Source organism: Mobula birostris, chromosome 14 (genome assembly GCF_030028105.1).
Source record: "Mobula birostris isolate sMobBir1 chromosome 14, sMobBir1.hap1, whole genome shotgun sequence".
NCBI classification, from domain to species: domain Eukaryota; kingdom Metazoa; phylum Chordata; class Chondrichthyes; order Myliobatiformes; family Myliobatidae; genus Mobula; species Mobula birostris.
In genome coordinates, this window is record NC_092383.1 from 79,112,722 (window position 1) to 79,131,603 (window position 18,882).

The 18,882-nt window shown below is 45.1% G+C and overlaps 1 protein-coding gene across 1 annotated transcript; it reads right to left on the reverse strand.

Moving 5' to 3' along the window:
• Nucleotides 1–1,376: 1,376 nt before the first annotated feature.
• On the reverse strand, nucleotides 1,377–8,468 carry inka2 (inka box actin regulator 2). Its single transcript, XM_072277789.1, has 2 exons — nucleotides 8,317–8,468; nucleotides 1,377–4,786 (listed from the first exon to the last, which is right to left on the reverse strand). The coding sequence occupies exons 1-2, from the start codon at nucleotides 8,350–8,352 to the stop codon at nucleotides 3,749–3,751; spliced, it is 1,074 nt and encodes a 357-aa protein (XP_072133890.1). The 5' UTR covers nucleotides 8,353–8,468; the 3' UTR covers nucleotides 1,377–3,748.
• Between the last annotated feature and the right edge of the window lie 10,414 nt (nucleotides 8,469–18,882).

The following is an 18,882-nucleotide window of genomic DNA, read 5'->3' on the forward strand; positions in this document are numbered from 1 at the left end:
CTCTCCGGGTGCTCCAGTTTCTTCCCACAGTCCAAAGGCGTACAGGTTAGGGTTAGCGTTAGTGTGTGGTGGGCATGCTTTTTAGTGCCCGAAGCATGGCGACGTTTGCAGGTTGCGCGCTGCAAAATCCTGTGTTGGTCATTGACGTAAAATGGCACATTTAACTGTATCCATTACAAATGCACGTGTTACAAATAAAGCTGATTTTTTAAAAGCTGCAGATAATCTTTAAGCTAGGGTTGAGGCTGTCAGTGGGGAGATCTGGATGAAAGTGTCCTGGTAGCGTAGGGATGGCACGGTAGTTTAGAAGTTAGCGTAACACTATTACCGTGCCAGCAGCACACGTTCATTTCCCTCTGCTCTCTATAAGGAGTTGTATGTTTTACCCACAACTGCGTGGGTTTCCTCCAACTTCTCCCGTTTCCTCCCACATTCCAAAGAAATATGGGTTAGAAGGTTAATTGCTCACATGGGTGAAATTGGGCGGTGTGGGCTTGTTGGACTGGAAGGGCCTATTACCCTGCTGTATCTCTAAATAAAGTAAAACTAAATGTGTGTAAGAATTAGGGGAGTGCAAGTTGAAGGGGGTTTCAGAGGAAGGGATTGAGAAGGCCATGGAGGCATTCCAACATGAGAAATGCATTTTTATAGTCAGAGAATACTGAATCAGAGGCCAGAGGGATTCATTGACTGATGGCCCTCTGTAGGTTAGGGTTGACCATGGGCGTCGTGTCATAGTTGTCAAAATTGAAACGCAATACAGTAACGTAAGCCATGGCAGTACGAGATGGAGAGTGAGCTATTGCCCATGCAGTGGTGGGGGGGACCTTACGCAGCTGATGAATCCAAAGGAACGGCAGAGACCATTACAGTTTGGCATCAGAGGTGCCACAGGAATTGCCAGACAGCTTTGAACTCAATGTGGGATTGCCTTAGGGACTCTAGCTCTGGATTTTTCCTTGGGGTTTACTACCAAAGTTGGTATAGCTGCAAGACAGATCAGAGATTTCCTTCTCCTGGATGAGCTGTCAACTATAGCTGATGAGCCTGATTTTAAGATGCAAGTAACCCACCTTTGCCCATTCTCCGTTCCGTAGTATGGTTCCACTGGGCTTAGTGGCTGAGCCATACGTGAAGGCCAGGAGATGGACTTGGTTGTCAGAGGCTATGCGAGACACACACCACTGTGAACATTTAATAGGTAGTAGGAGCTTATCTTCAGTACCCCCAGCCCCACCAGCTATAACAGCCTTAAGGAACAAGAGTGAATAAGCTCCAAAAAAAAGAACAAGAATAGGCAAGGCATATTACCCTCTGTAACTGATTCTCAATAGCACTGAAAAGATCAATCAGCCTTGTTTAAACATGGGGGCACAATCAACATTTATTAGATCATCTAGCTCTGTGTCCCCATGGAGAACACACTCAACCAAAAGCCAAGATATTACTTGGCATAACACCTCACATTACACACTACATCCAGATATAAACAGTCAAATCAGTTCTAAGTAAAAGCCAAAATCTAATGCTTCATCTCACTCGTTCACGGGCTACAGAATACTCACACTCGTCGGATGAAGCAGTCACACCACCATGTGACATTGAGAACGTGTCCACTGGTTTTGTTAAACAGGACTAAGCCGTCAAATGGGAATTGGCAGGAATAGCAAGAGGAGAGCCTCAAAGTCACCACGCAGGTTGAGAGGATTGTTAAGAAGGTGTATGGTGTGTTGACATTCATTAGTAAGGAGACTCGCTTCGAGAACTGCGAGGTAGTGTAGCAGAACACACTTAAGTTCAGTTCTGGTTGCCTCATTATAGGGAGGAAATGGAAGCTTTAGAGAGAGCAGAAATTTACCAGGATGTTGCCTCCACTAAAGAGCATATCTTATAAAGATAGGCTGAGCGAGCTAGGGCTTTTTTCTTTCTACCGAAGGAGGAAGAGAGGTGACTTGATAGAGGTATATGAGACGATAAGAGACATAGATCAAGGGAATAGCCCGAGACTTTTCCCAGGGTGGAAATGGCTGATGGAAGGGGGCATAATTTTAAGGTGATTAGAGGAAAGTCAGAGGTAAGTTCTTTACACAGAGAGTGGTGGGTTCTTGGTACGCTCTACCAGGGGTGCTGATAGAGGCAGATACATTAGGAATATTTAAGAAACTCTTAGATAGGCACATGGATGATAGAAAAATGGAGCACTATGTAGGAGGGAAGGGTTAGATTGATCTTACAGTAGGATAAAAGGTTGTCACAATATCATGGGCCGAAGGGCCTGAACTGTGCTGTAATGTTCCATGAAAGCTTTGTTGCAGACAAAGTGTGGCGGTCGAAAATCCCATGTGTTACTGGGTTATTCCCTCATTGGCACCATAGAGATTTTGTGGTCCCATTTCTGCTCTGGATTCAGCAACCCTGAGATGGGCGACTAAGGGAGGACTCAAGTTCAACCCAATGCTGCAAGCTCAGGGCCTCTCATCAGATGGAATGGATCAAAACATGGGACACTCATAAGCCCTTGGGTCTCTGTGAGCCCAATTAGCCTGTGCACCTGTCTGCTGCTAACTGGTGAATAGTATCTGACTCAGAAGGACATAAAGGTTGCAGAGGTGGGCTGAGAAGTGGCAGATGGAGTTCAACCTGGAGAAGTGTGAGGTGGTACACTTTGGAAGGACAAACTCCAAGGTAGAGTACAAAGTAAATGGCAGGATACTTGGTAACGTGGAGGAGCAGAGGGATCTGGGGGTACATGTTCACAGATCCCTGAAAGTTGCCTCACAGGTCGATAGGGTAGTTAAGAAAGCTTATGGGGTGTTAGCCTTCATAAGTCGAGGGATAGAATTTAAGAGTTGTGAGGTAATAAGGCAGCTCTATAAAACTCTGGTTAGGCCACAATTGGAGTACTGTGTCCAGTTCTGGTCGCCTCACTATAGGAAGGATGTGGAAGCATTGGAAAGGGTACAGAGGAAATTTACTAGGATGCTGCCTGGTTTAGAGAGTATGGATTATGATCAGAGATTAAGGGAGCTAGGGCTTTACTCTTTGGAGAGAAGGAGGATGAGAGGAGACATGATAGAGGTATACAAGATATTAAGAGGAATAGATAGAGTGGACAGCCAGCGCCTCTTCCGCAAGGCACCACTGCTCAATACAAAGGGACATGTCTTTAAGGTTAGGGGTGGTAAGTTCAAGGGGGATATTAGAGGAAAGTTTTTTACTCGGAGAGTAGTTGGTGCGTGGAATACAATGCCTGAGTCAGTGGTGGAGGCAGATACACTAGTGAAATTTAAGAGACTACTAGACAGGTATGTGGAGGAATTTAAGGTGGGGGGTTAAATGGGAGGCAGGGTTTGAGGGTCGGCACAACAATGTGGGCCGAAGGGCCTGTAATGTGCTGTACTACTCTATGTTCTATGTTCTAAAGGACCTATTACATGATAGTGCACCCGATGTCCCTGTGGATGATGTGATGGAAGGTTCCATAACCTTAAGGCTGAGTTACCAGATGAGATATCACAGTTCAGGTATAAATCTTCCAACAAACGTAAAAAGTATCAAGTGTGAACACATTTCATCCACCAATGACCTATTAAATAGTCTTGATACAATTCAATCTGGACACTCAACCATTCAAACAACAAAAAAAATTTTGATAAAAATGTACTGTAAACAGTTGGGAGAGGGAGCTGTGAAACGTGGCAGAGAAATTAAGTGCAAATTCGTTCATTTGTGTCGCCAGGAACTGGATTCAGACCCAAACCACTGTGTTGTAGTCAAATTGAGAGTGTTTGCCCGTCACAGGCTGGACCAGCTTCCTGGTGCAAGTGTGGGCGCGGTGATTGTGTTCCTCTGGTATGATGGTGCCACTCCCAGCGCCGTCCAGGGGCCGACTGGCTGGCGTGCCATTGCCTCGCAATGCAAAGTAAAATGTCACCTTTTGCTTAGACGCCTTGCTGGATCGCTTAGTGATGGATTCCGATGGGTTCGCGGCCATCGCCTGGGCTCGTTTGCCCTTGTCTGGCCGCACGCTCCTCAGCAGCTTCTTGAAGATATTGGCCGTGAGCGTTAACTTCTTCTGGAATTCCTGAGACTTGCTGATAATGGGGACGTGGTCTTGTCGACCCCTACCCTCCACAGGGGCGGCCTGCGATATCTTCTCCAGCTCGGGCAAGTCCAACCAGTTGCCCACCAAGTCTGCGAAGACATTGTCCCCTAGAATGAGGGGCTGCCTGTTCCTGCTCTGAGAGAGCAGAGATGAGGTCCAATCGTTGGAGCCCTCGCTGGCTTGGGTTGTCTCACCGACCGTCTTGCTGGCCGCTGAAAGCCGGCGTTTCTCTGTTGATGGAACCGCTTGTTGACCGAGGTCAACTCTGGGCGATGCCGGTCCGTCCCTCAAACAGTCTAAAGCCACGGAGGACGTCGCCGACCTCGGCACCTCTCGACGAGATGCCTCCTTCAGGTAACCCCCTGACCAGCTGCTCACAGGCTTATCGGCCGGCCTGGATAAGGAGACGTCGCTCGCTGGCGGGACGGCACCACTGCCGCCGGGGTTGCCAGGTTTCTCCTCCAGCCTGGTGCCCTGCAGGCACTGCCTGATCTTGGCGTCCTCTCTCCCATTCCTCGGCCGTGGCTGGCGGGGGATGATGGATGGCGGTTGGCTCCGCAGTCCCGAAATCTCCAGCTGTTCCAGAGCTGTCTGCACTTGGAGAATTTTCAGTTCCTGAAGAGCGCCCATCATACAATTCATCTGATCCTGGAGCCCATCTCCGGCCTCCTTCATGGACTGCTGTCAAAGCACATTCACACCATTAGCACCGCACTGTTATATCATCAGACACACCAAGAGCATCAATATCATCAATATCATCATCCCCATTAACTCATGAACCGTAAGAGGAATCCACTTCCTTACGCCCTAACTCCCAGTTTATTTCCCCTTCTCACGCGCTTACAGGAAGAACGTGCTCATTTTCTGTTCAACCTACGCAAGGCTCTCTCAAACATTGTGTGCTTACCATTTGCAATGCAGGGCAAAACTGTTCCCCGGCCAGGCGCAATTTCCCAAAAGCAAAAGGAAACGAATAGAGAGATCGCACTTTTAGGATTTTTTTTGTGTGAGGGAGAAGTGGGCTCGTGTTCTGTTTTGACCACAGCAGCAGACCTCACGCGAGTTCCCTACAGTATGAGTGTCACCAAACTCGTTTCAATAAATTGCTTTGAAACGTAATTCGGAGTTGATGGGTGTAATCTGCCCTCCGGACCTGTAAACAAAGCATTTCGGTACAACCCCTCCATCGTTAGAAATACAAATGCACCCTCCCCCCCCCCCCAATTGAGAGCTATATAAAAAAGTACTGTCGAGACCCTTCCCCCAAAGGGGGAATATTTCAAATGACCCTCTCGCTGAAACACATGCCCGTCTATATATAACGTATTACAGCACTTGCCCTCCATTTGACTGTCACTAATACATTCTTACATACAACGCACAGCACTGGGAACGGTATTATCTTGCACATAGACTCATTCTGTCTATTGAACAGGCTTAAACAGCCCCAGAACAAAGCCGCACTCTTTCATTACCCTGCCCCTTATTTAATTGAATATAGGGTGTCCAGTTTAATACACTACCTTTCCCCGCACAGGCACAGACCCGCTACTCAGTGGGACGAGCAAAGACCCTTTCAAAAGAACCGTGTTTTATTAATAAGAGAATGTTGATTGACAAGGAGCCCGGCCACAAAGACAAGCCCATCAAAGGGAGGGCCATGTGTTGGATGGGTGTCGCTTGGTTAATCCAGCTATTCAGCACCTCAAGGCGTGATCGCTTTTTAAGAAGGAACTTAACATGTCTACTAACAAAGCATTATCCAACGTTCATATTCCACAGAGACTCGCTCGCCTCCATCTCAAATAAACTATATATTTTTGTTTTGTTTATTGAATTCCCCGTAAAAGACTGTGCCTCCACGTTAAACTTGAGGGAGCTGCTGATGTGCCATAGTCATAGAGTACTACAGCACAGAAACAAGTTCTTCGGCCCATCTAGTCCGTACCGAAATATTAATCTATCTAGTCTCATCGACCTGCACCCGATCCATAGCCTTCCTTACCTCTCCCATCCATGGACCTATCCAAATTCTCTTAAATGCTGAAATCGAACCAGCATCCACCACTTCTTCCGGCAACTCAATCCACACTATCAACACTCTGTGAAGGAAGAATTTCCCCCCTCGGGTTCCCTTTAAACATTCCACCTTTCGCTCTTAGCCCATGACTTCTAGTCTCACCCAACTTCAGTGGAAGAAGACTGCGTGCACTTTACCCCTCATAATCTTGTATCATTCGTTCTGTACGTTGTCGTGGTCATGTTATCTCCACGGCCATGATTGTTCTTGGCATTTTTTTCCTACCGAAGTGGTTTGCCATTGCTTTCTTCTAGGCAGTGTCTTTATAAGGCGGGTGACCGCTGCTCTTCAGAGATTGTCTGTCAGGCGCCAATGGTCGCATAACCAGGACCACGACAATTCACCACCTGCCCCCATGGCTTCACGTGACCCTGATCACGGTGGGGGGGGGGAGGTGAGGGCGTAAGCAGGTGCTACACCTTGCCCAGGGGTGAGCTACAGGCCTTATTACTTCCTTTGGTAGGGACGTATCTCCACCCCATCATCCAATACCTCCATCAAATCTTCCCTCATTCTCCTACGCTCCAAGGAATAACAACCCAACGTATTGAACCTTGCACTATAAATCCTGGGATACATTGACCGAACACTTTATTTAGACCACAAGACCGTAAGTCATAGGAGCAGAATTTGACTATTCGGCCCATCGAGTCTGTTCTTTCATTTCATCATATTATCCCTCTCAACCCCAATCTCCCGCCTTCTCCCCGTAAACTGACGCCCTTACTAATCAAGAACCTATTAATCTCCGCTTTGAGAGGCCTCCACAGCCCAATGACTTAGCCTCCACAGACATCCGTGGCAATGAATTCCACAGTTTCCCCACCCTCTTGTTGAAGAAATTTCTCCTCATCTCTGTTCTAAATGGATGCCCCTCTATTCTGAAGCCGTGCCTTCTGGTCCTAGACTCCACCCACTATTAGAAACATACTCTCCACATCCACTCTAAGCTTTTCAAATTTCGATAGGTTTCAGTGAGAAAGTTTGAAAGTTTTCTACATTGTCTAAACAGCTGAAATTTCTCCGCACTGTCAAATTAAAACGGGATCAATATTGGGAGGATTAGAAATGAATCTTCTTTAAAAAATTGAGTCGGGATGAGTTTCTATGCGTGCCTATGTAAGTGTGATTTGAACGTAGTAATAATCACAAAAGACAATGCAAACAGAGCAAAGACGGGGTGGTGGGGGGAGGTGTCGGAATATTGAAATGTTCACACACTCTCGTTGCCAGTGCACATTCCGTTGAAAGTGAGCCACGGAAAGTGAAAATTAGAATCTGTTTTAAATGGGACTGCATCTTTTTTTTTGAAGAATACCATGTTTTTTTTCAAAGGAGCCCGTTGGTGAGTACGCGGAATCCCGGACAACAGAGAGGAAATTGGATTTCTCGCTTGAAGCTGTTCCGAGGAGTTTGATCAATGTCCAGTCTCCCAAATTTGCAAAGAGGTTCGCTTAGAATTCAACTGCAGCCACCCCGCGCCCCGGCCCTTCCACATCTCCCCACTCAGAAAGGTTAATTATTGTCGCTTGGGTCCCTAACATTCAGCTCCTGCTTTTTGGATGGTCTTTTAGCTGCCGACACGTCACCTCCTTTGACCTTGTAAATGTGGACACCGGCGAGAGTGGGCAGACGTGGAGGGAGAGGGGGGCACAGCTGGGGGGGGGGGAGTCTTGCTTTAGTAGAGGGGTGGGGAGTTTACCGTAAATCCCACCCTTCAAACTAATAAAGCACAACGCACACAACAAAATTAACACGGAATCCTATAGTGTTAGTTTATACATGATAGAAATCACGCCTTCTCTCAAAAAGGACAAGTGTTAACGAGCTAAGTGCATTGATTTCCATTTTAACTCAATAATTCTGAAAATGACTTACGCTTGCAGAGCCGCATTAGAATTCATGTTCATTTGCAGTTTAATCCGGGGACAGATGGAATGGTTTTAACACCTCTCCTCACAATCTATTATCCCGAAAGTAATTAACTGAAGGAGACGGGGAGTCAATGTTTGATTATAAATAGGCACTCATTTTATTCTCGCCACTGCACACGATGAATAACTTCACAGCAACCATCCACGTTACAAAACAAAAACAAAACTCTTTTAAAGACAGTAATCCACCTTACCAATTCTTGCTTCAAACGATGTAGACTGTTGTCCATATTCCCCTTTACGGTAGGAGGCTGACGGTTAACAGTGAGGGAAAGGAAGTTTTTTTTAAAAAAACTGTTAAAAATCAGCGCCCGAAAGAATTTAATATGCTCCACGTGTCCATTAGGAAGAGAGTGCAGTCTGTACTGTACTGTCTGCCAGCGAGGCTGGGTAAGACAAAATAGGAGGGACGGCTGCTGTGGAACTGAGAGGTTGTCTTGTGTATGTTCCGTCGAATCTGTACACTGTAAGTGTTTGGTGTCACATTACAGTAACCTACTCTCAGCACTGACCTATTGATCACTTCCTTAGCTTTTCCCTCTATTATTTTCTCCCTCTGACTTGGCAAGCATTTTAGTTTCTAATTATTTAGTTATGCAGAATCAGTCCCCAGTTGAACCCCCATAAAAACCCCCGCCCCCATTCAACCCACCTCTTGTCCCAATAGAAGCTCTACTACGTTCTCGTCCTGTTTCTCCCCTCCCTAGCTAAAAGTCACTCAGTCACACAAAGAATATTTGTACATCTATAACACAGTGAGAAAAAAAGATGTTGATGCTATGGGAGACAATGTTAAGCTAAGACTGGTACATGTTTGTCGTTTGCCAGAACATTAATACTCAAGGTACAGATTACGCAGGGTCTGATAGACTAACAAAATAAGCCTGAAGGGAAATTGTCTTCTTTCTGTTCCGACAGCTATCGCAGCATCACAGGTGAATCCTTGTCAGCCAAGTGAAGCCTAGGCAACACACATAGACAATGCTGGAGGAACTCAGCAGGCTTTTCAGCAGCTCTGGAGCGGGATGAAAGAGCAGGCAGTTCTGGCCGAAACATCGGCTCTTAAATTCCTCTCCATCATTGCTCCCTGACCTGCTGTGTTCCTCCAGCATTTTGTGTGTGTTACTCTGGATTTCCAGCACCTGCAGATTCTCTTGTGTTTATGAAGCCGAGGCAATGAGGTTTACAAATTAATTGATGCGAGGTTCCCCTTAGAGTGGGTGTTCCCAGCTTTTTTTTTATGCCATTAAAGGAGGTGGTTGGAAACCTCTGCCTTAGAGGCATGAACCAAGTGCGTAAATGCTCAAAATATTATGTGGCAGAGACGTACCATGGTGGTGAAAGTGGAAAAAGAGGCCAGTACCTCTGCCGTCGTCTATTGCTGGCGAATTCTCAACGTGTGCAGCGTCATTTGTGGGCAGCACCTTGCGTGTCAAGTGGGCAGCTTCATACTGACAGGAGCTAGACATTTTTTTTGACTCATCCTTGTATTTCTGGTTCACATTGGGAAACATGCAGTATTCTGAGCAGAAGATTTTTCCTCATCCATTAACCCCCTAAACCTCTTCGCTATGGAATTCCAAGCATCTGCGTCAAACATAGCTAAAACTGGGTTGGGTTCACTCAAGTATCATCACCATTAATTTTATTATTCATTTATTCAGAGATACAGCTTGGAATGGACTATTCTGGCCTGATGAGCCACACTGCCATCAACCCACCCATTTAACATTAGCTTAATCACAGGACAATTTACAGTGGGCAGCTAACCTACGAACTAGTGTGTCTTTGGACTGTGGGAGGGAATCAGAGCATTAGGTGGAAACCTATGTGAAGAACGTCAAACTCCTTATGGGATGGCATTGGAAATGAATCCCGAACTCTGGAATGCCCCAAGTTGTTATTGCGATAACCACCACACTACTGTAACAGTGGAAGGGCCCTTTCTCACAATATCACAAGGGACTTCTCAGTCTCTGGCATGACAGCAGTCACTCATCATTATTGTGCAAGTGCCCGTTTAGATATTGCCCACATCAATGTGCTGAGACTTGAAGCCACAAGTTACCCTCAGCACTGACCTATTGATCATTTCCTCAGCCTTTTCAGCTATTATTTTCTCCTTCTGACTTGGCAAGCATTTTAGTTTCTAATTATTTCATAATGCAGAATCAGTCCCCCGTTTCACCTCCATAACAACCTCCTGCCACCCCATTCAACCCACCTCTTGTTCCAGAGGAAGTTCTAATCTTTTGGTAGTCCTGTTTCACCTTTCCTTTGCTGAAGAACACTCAGTCACCCAAAGGTTATTGTATATTTATCAACCAGGGAAAAAAAAATGTTGCTACTGTGGAAGCCAATGTTAAGCTAAGACTTGTAGATAGCTGTTGTGAGACTGAACATTAATAACTCACCCACCAACAGAGTTGCAATTCACACCAGGGTGGGTTACCAGAGGGTGATATTCCAACTTAGCTTGGGGACTAAAATGGATGTTTGTTGTTTACACTGTCATCACTCTATAATCCAGGCATCTTTGATGACCTGATTTTGGCATCAGATTTGAGTTATACTGGTTCCTTCCTGAGTTCCTACTCAGAAAGATTGAAGGTCACCAGATCCATCCTTCTCCCAGTGCTCATGTGCCTGCTATCTTTGTTCCTTCAGATATCATGTGTTTAGTGTAGTTGTCAAATATATAATGAGAAGTTATTGTAGCGCATCTTCTGGGACACACTATAGTCAAAGGTTAGGGGTGTGGTTAAGGTTAGGATGACAATTAAGAGGATGTTATGGTCCGGTCTGTGAAGTCTGCATTCCGGTTCACAGTCCGGTCCGTGGACTCAGGACTCCGGGTCTTCCAGCTGTCCCTCGTTTGGTTGAGTTAATCATAGGCACCTGATTCCCATCTTGAGGCTTGGAATATAAGTAGCCTTGGGGTTGAGTGTGGGCTGCTGGTTTGTATTGTCAGTTCCCTTTGGAGCAACCTGCTGATGGAAGACTAGGGAAACCATTTGTGATCTCTAGGCCTGGTTGGAGGACACTGCTTCATGGAGCCTTGTTGCCACTTGTTGGAGCAGTCATTGTGGTATGGATTTGGCTGTTTCTGTAGCCAGCCAAGGTTGCAGGCTGCCCTGAGACTCAGAGCCACCCTGGATTGAGCTTCTTTCCTGTCCTTGCCTCTGTTGGGTAAGTCAGGCTGATTGCTGTTACTCTGTGGTTGGTTCTGTCCCTTCCTGCCCCTTGCCTCTGTTGGGTAAGCAGGCTGTTTGCTGTTACCCTGTGGTTGGGTCTGTCCCTCCCTGTCCTTGCTTCTGTGGGGTGGAGTTCTGCATCCTGCCCAGGAGTTCCTGCAAGAACACAAGCCTTGAAGATCCTGTAGCCAAGCCCTAAGAACCCACACCTTGAAGATCCTGCAGCCAAGCTCAGGTCTCTAGACCCCAGCCATGTCCTGTCCTGAAGCCATGTCATGTCCTTGCCTGGTTCTGGGGTCCAAGCCTGAGGCAAGACCCAGGTTCTGGGTCCTTGTCTAGTCACGGGCTCAGAGTCAAAGTCTTGTCTCCTAGTCCATGGTTTCTAGTCCTGGTCCTGCTTTCCCTAGCCCATATCTGTGTTCTTGTCCCTGCTCTTTGCCTGAATCCTGTCATATCCTTACTCTAGTCAAGTCCTGTTCCTTGTACTTCAGTGTCTGTGTCCTGCATTTGGGTCTGTTCCCAGCACCCCACTGTGACAGAGGATCATTTTGTTCCGAATGCTATTAACCTTCATGTGTGCGGTTACAATATTTCACAGATAGGCATGGGAAGAAAACTTCATTACAATCCAAATGCATCTCTTAGATGGTGAAATGGTCTTGGGGAGTCTGAATATGAAGTCCATAAGCCTATAAGCCATTCAGCCTGCCCAGTCTGCTCCATTTCATCATGGCAGATCCATTTCCCCCTCAACCCCATTCTCCTGTTTTCTCCCTGTAATCTTTCACTCCTTGACCAATCAAGAACCTATCTCCTTCTGCCTTAAGTACACTCAATGACTAGACCTCCACAGTCACCTGTGGCAATGAATTCCACAGATCCACCAACCTCTGGTTAAAGAAATTCCTCCTAACCTTCATCTCAAATGGATGTCCTTCCATTCTGAGGCTGTGCCCTCTAGTACTAGACTCCCCAACAATAGGAAGCATCCTCTCCACATCCACTCTATGCAGGCCTTTCAACAGTTGATAGGTTTTGATGAGATTCCCCCCCCTTCATTCTTCTAAATTCCACTGAGTAAAGGCCCAGAGTTGTTCTTGATAAGATAGTTTTTCATTCCTGGAATCATTTTTGTGAACCCCCTTTGAACCCTCTCCAATGTCAGCTTGTTCTTTCTCATGTAAGGGCTCCAAATCTGCACACAGGCCTCCAAGTGAGGCCTTACTAGTGCCTTATGAAGCCTCAGCATTACATCCTTGCTTTTGTATTCAAGTCTCTCAGAGCAGGATAGTCCATCAGTTCTTTAGTAATGATATGTCTGATCAACTAAATCTCTGATCAGCAGTAACCCCCTTGCCTGACCCCACTCCACCAAGCCCCCAAGGTATTGATGGTGGATACCTTTTTGGGGATTTCATTAAATATAAAAATACTGTGGGAAAGTTGAGTCCCAGACTAGCCATCAGTTACGGCAGGGCTTGCATGCTGTAACAGACTACAAAACAAAGTCAGGCATCATCAACAATAATTTGCTAAGGAATTTAATCCATTCTATGCAAGGTTTGAACAGAAGAGGATTGCTATGTCAACATCCACCACTCAACCTCCAATGCACTGGAACCCACTGTCACTGTTGCAGAATCGTCCCGAGGGTGAGCCTCTGGAAAGGAGCTGGTCCAGATGCTGTGTCTGACTGTGCTCTTAGATTCTGCACAAATCTGCTAGTGGCAGAATTTTCAGGCAATTTTAACCTCTCCCTGCTTTAAGCTGTGGTTCCCACTTGCTTTAAGAAGGCCACTGTCAACCCAGTACTGCCAATTGCTCTGACATTCACCATAACCAAGTGCTTCGAGAAGCACTCATAGGCTGCATCAACTCCAGCTTCCCAGATACAATGCATGACTGCAGTTCACCTACTGCTGGAGTAGGTCTATGGGAGACACATTGCCCTGTCACTACACTGATCTCTGGAACATCTGGACATTATTAAGCACTATTGCTTATTGACTACAGCTCTGCCTTCAAAGCGGGAGGAGAGGGAAGCAGCATGCCGTGTGTGCGCAGCCCTCCGGTGAAAAATGATATTGTATCTGTTAAATAGGGGCCGTGGACAATTCTGATTTGATGGAGATGGACATGAAAGCACAGAGGAACATCTGGAGAAATTTCTGAAACGCCATTTTGCTGCTGTTGTTACTGCGCGGTCGAGGATCTTCTGGAGAGAAGGCCTCAAAATTCCTGGCTTTGCCCGCTGCTGGCGACCGAGATTGAGGTCGAATCGTTTGGACAGAGATGGTGCTCAGTACTCAGTGTTGGAGAGCTGATTGGAGGCTCGAAGCTTTCAGGTGACTCAGAGTCGGACCGTGGTCGGCATAGCAGGGAGAGTTTTTCTTCCTTCTCCTGTCTGCGTGAGATGTGGGAGATTTGAGAGACTTTGAACTTTTACTGTGCTCATGGACTTCTTCATCAAGTAATGGTATTGTTGCATTGTTGTAACTATATGTTATAATTATGTGGTTTTGTTGTTTCAGTCTTGGTCTGTCCTGTGTTTTGTGATATCACACCGGAGGAAATATTGTATCATTTCTTAATGCATGCATTACTAATTGACAATAAAAGAGGACTGTGTGTCTTCATAATCTAATCTAAATTATAATTCAAAGTAAACTCATCACCAGACTCTGTTGGAAATCAACAGCTCCCTTTGTAACTGGATCCTCAACATCCTGACCAATAGACCATAATTAGTAAGGATAGGCATTAAAACCTCCACCACCATTATTCTGAAATTGGATGCTTCATGAAGTTGCATCCTCAATCCTCTACTTTGCTCCCTGTATACTTATAACTGTATGGCCAAATTCTGCTCCAACTCCTTCTGTAAGTTTAAAGATGATACCACCATAGCGGTCAATAACGATGTGTTGGAGTACAGGAAAAAGGTAGGGTGCATAGTCACATGGTGCCATGACAACAACCTTTCCCTCAATGTCAACAAAATGGAAGTGCTGGTCATTACCTTCAGGAAAAAGGGTGATACACACACCCCTGATTTAACCAATGGTGCTGAGGTTGAGAGGATTGAGAGCTTTGCGTTCCTCGGAGTGAACATCACCAATAGCATCCTGGTCCAAACATGCAGATGCCACAGCTACAACAGTTCACCAACACCTCAACTTCCCCAGGAGGTAAAGAAATTTGGCACATTCCTGTCAATGCTTAACAACTTTTGTTGATGCATGATAGGAAACATCTTTTCCAGGTGCATCACAGCTTGGTATGCTGACTGCTCTGCTCATGACTGACAAACTTCAGAGAGTTGTGGACATTGCTCAGCATATCATGGAATCCAGCCTTCCCTCCATGGATCCTGCCTATATTTCCCATTGCCTCAGTAAAACAGCCAGCATAATCAAAGACTCCACCTACTCTTCCATTGTGAAAGCACGTACTGACAGCCTCAACTTCTCCATTGGATTAAGACTATTGAATGGTTCCCTAGCATGATAAGATGGATTCTTGACCTCACAGTCTACCTCATTATAATCTTGCACTTTATCATCTATCTACACTGCACTTCCTTCTGCAGCATGCACAAAATGTTGGAGGAACTCAACAGACAGTATCTATGGAAAAGAGTAAACAGTTGATGCCTTAGGCCAAGACTCTTCATCAGGACTGGGGAAAAAAAGAGATGAGAAGTCAGAGTAAGAAGATGGGGGCAGGGAAGGAGGAAGTACAAGGTGGTAGGTGAGATCGGGAGCAGGGGAGGGGGTGAAGGAAAATGCTGGGAAATTGATTGGTGAAAAGAGATAAAGGGCTGGAGATGGAAGCTACTTCACTTCTATTTCCCATTCCCATTCTGACATGTCATTCCATGGCCGCCTCTTCTGCCGCAGTGAAGCCACACTCAGGTTGGAGGAGCAACATCTTATATTCGGTTTGGGTTGCATCCAATCTGATGGCATGAACATTGATTTCTAAATCTTCTGGTAGTTGCCCAACCCTTCATCATTCCCCATTCCCATCTCCCTCTCTCACATGCCCATCACCTCCCTCTGGTGCTCCTCCCCTTTCCCTTTCTTCCATAGTCTTCTATCCTCTCCAATCAGATTCCCACTTCTTCAGCCCAATCAATGTCCCAGCTCTTTACTTCACCCCATCCCCTGCTCCCAGTTTCACTTTTCACCTACCACTTTGTACTTCTTCCTCCCCTCCCCCCACCTTCTTATTCTGACATCCTCTTTTTCTTTCCAGTCCTAATGAAGGGGTTGGGCCAAAACTTTGACTGTTTGCTCTTTTCCATAAATACCACCTGGCCTGCTGAGTTCCTCCAGCATTTTGTGTGTGTCACTTGTATTTCCAGTATCTGCAGATTTTCTTGTGTTTGTGCATTTTATTATGCATTCTGTTATTGTTTTAACTTCTGCTACCTCAATGCACTGTAGTGATTTGATCTGTATGAAGAGTACGCAAGACAAGATTTTCACTGTACTTTGGTACATGTGACAATAATAAACTTAACAAGAAACTAAATTCCACAGGGAAGTATTTTGCCCATCTCTTGTTGGAAATGGTCATTCCCTGTGTGTGGCATGAACAGTTTTCATCACGTCATCCTAACTTGGAAAGCTGTCCAGGACTTGCTGTTTACAGGAATAGGATCTTTCTTTATCTGAAGAGCTGCAAAGGGATTAGATAATGAATATGGTTGAGGAGCCGGATGGTCATTCTGCTCCTTTGTAGTCAGGGACAAAATTATCTGGAGTAAAGAGATACTATACTCCTTACTCAGCAATTATGGGAAACTGTGTCACTAGGATCAGAGGTGATACAATCATTATTTTGCTTCAAACCATCCTTGCAAATTGCATGGGGGCTGTACATTTCACATTTCATTTCACAGTGAATGGAACATTAATTTTTGACAACTGCTGTCAGTGTAACTGAACGTATTTTAATAATGAATGAGCCCTGTTAGCACAGTGACTTCTTATGATCTCTTCGCAAGCAGCTCCTCTTGTCTGTAAGTCCGAACCACAGCTTTGCAAGTCCAGACTTTCTGATCTGAGGCAGTATTAAGGCCATCGCCCATGGCTTCATATTAAATCAGGAACTGGACATGTCTTCAAATAACATTGGTGCCCAACGGCTATCAGCTACAATAATCTCTGAATGTGCCTGAAATTAAACACCTCCCCTTGACCCTTGCTGAACTCCAATCAATATTTTGCCAGTCACACTTGAGCAAGTACTTAGCCAGACTGTAACAGAAGCACTGCAGTTGCTGGAGCAGGTATTTTGTGACAGGTAGCTCAGCTCCTGTCTCTTGCTGTGCCCTCTTAACATGGCATGGGCCAGGGTGTCAATGCCTCAAGATCTATCCTCAGCTCAACATATAGATGCAATTATGAAGAAGAAACTCCAGTGGCTAATTTCATTAGGAGTTTGAGGAGATTTAATATGTCACCAAAGATTCTAGCAAATTTCTACAAATGTACCCCGCAGAGCATTCTGACTGGTTGCATCATTATCTGGTATGGAAGTGCCAATGCACGGGATCGGAAAAAGCTGCAGAGGGTTGCAAACTCAAGCGGCTCGATCATGGGTACTAGCGGGACGTCAAAAGGAGATGCCTCAGAAAGGCAGTATCTACTGCTAAGGACCCCTACTACCCAGGGACATGCCCTCTTCTCATTGCTATCAGGGGGAGGAGGTACAGGAGCCTGAAGGCACACAATGTTTCAGGAACAGCTTCTTCCGCTCTGCCATCAGATTTCTGAACAGACCATGAACCCATGGACACTTGCTCCCTATTCTTATTGTAATTTATAGGCTCTTTCACGTATTGCACTGGAGAGGAATAAACAGTCGATGTTTCAGGCTGAGACTCAAGATGCTACCTGACCTGCTGAGTTCCTCCAGCATTTTGTGTGTGTTTTTCTGGATTTTCAGCATCTGCAGAATCCCTTGTGATTGCTAATTTAATTTGTTTGACACAACATTGTGGGCCGAAGTGCTTGTTCCTATACTGGTCTATCATATTCTATGCTGGTGGGAGCTTACTGTGCACAGATTGTGTGCTGCTCTCCTTGCATTATAACAGTAATTGCTCATTTAGATATTAGACCATAAGAGATAGAAGCAGAATTAGGCCATTCGGCCCATTGTGTCTACACTATTCAATCATAACTGATTTAGTATCTCTCTCAACCCAGTTCTCCTGCCTTCTCCCTATAACCTTTAACACCCTAAATAATCAAGAACCTATCAACCTCTCTTTTAAATGTACGCAATGACTTGACCTCCGCAGCCATCCGTGGCAATGAATTCCACAGATTCATCACCCTCTGGCTAAATAAATTCCTCTCTCCTCTGGTGTAAAGGGACGTCTTTCATTGATGAGTTCGTGCCCTCTGGTCCTAGGCTCCCCCATTATTGGAAACATCCTCTCCACGTCCAATTTAATATCCTGAGATTGAAAGGCAAACCATTTTTGTATTTATCACTCTAGTTCTGTAAGGGTTAAGCTTTTTACTTGTGCATTAAGTTTAAACAATCTGGCCACTGGGCAGGAGCAACATTAGCCTATATTTTCTGTTTACATTACAGTCTTCATACTTTTACAAAATACTGCCTGATAATCCTTAAGCGGACTGTGCATGCATCAGAAACAAGTTATGAATTCCAACAATTTAATGAATGGTTTTGCTTCAACTTGCATCTGGTTTTTGACTTTCATTCTAACATCTTTTTGTGTTTTGCTGCCATCAGTTCATTGAGAGAGGCATTGATTGTTTTGGTGCTAAATATTAATCTTGGCCTAGCACTTTTCCAGTCAAAACTTTGCCTGTGTGTGAATAAGTTGCCAGCTCTCTATGATGCCCTTGAGCAATTAAAAAGAAACAAACTTCTAACAAACAACCTATGGGAAAAAAAAATTGCTTTAAAAAATAGATAATAGTTTTTTGTTTTCATTTTAAGCAGTAAGAAGATTCACACTAGACAGAATGAGGCCATTTGGCTTATTTTTGTGCTGCCATTCAAGTGCATCCCAGTTATTCCCTCTCTCCCATTCAATGCCCACAGCCATATATAAAAAAAATCTCCTTCATCCATTTATCCATCATCTTATGAAAGGAACCATTGAATGTGCTTCCACCAGCTCCTCAGGCTGTGACTTCCAATCATTGGTAAAAATGATGTGCCAGATTTCTCCCTGGCATTTTTGTCCATTAAATTATATTTCTGTCTTCTGATTACTGACCCACCAGTGGAAACCATTTCACCTGTCACAATTTTGATCAATTCTAGTGAATCTCCACTTAACCTTTTCTGCTATTAGGACAACAATCCAGGTTACTCCAGTCTCTTTTACACAATTGCATAACTGAAAATTTGCTTTTATTTCCTGTCATGCTGTCGCAAAAAGCCAATTTTCATGCCATTTATAACCTGCGTGTCTATGCCTATGATGCCAATAAAATTGGAATTGTCCATTTGAATAAATATTGGAGAAAGAGGCATTTTTTTAGATGGAGAACAGAGTTTATCGGCTTACATACA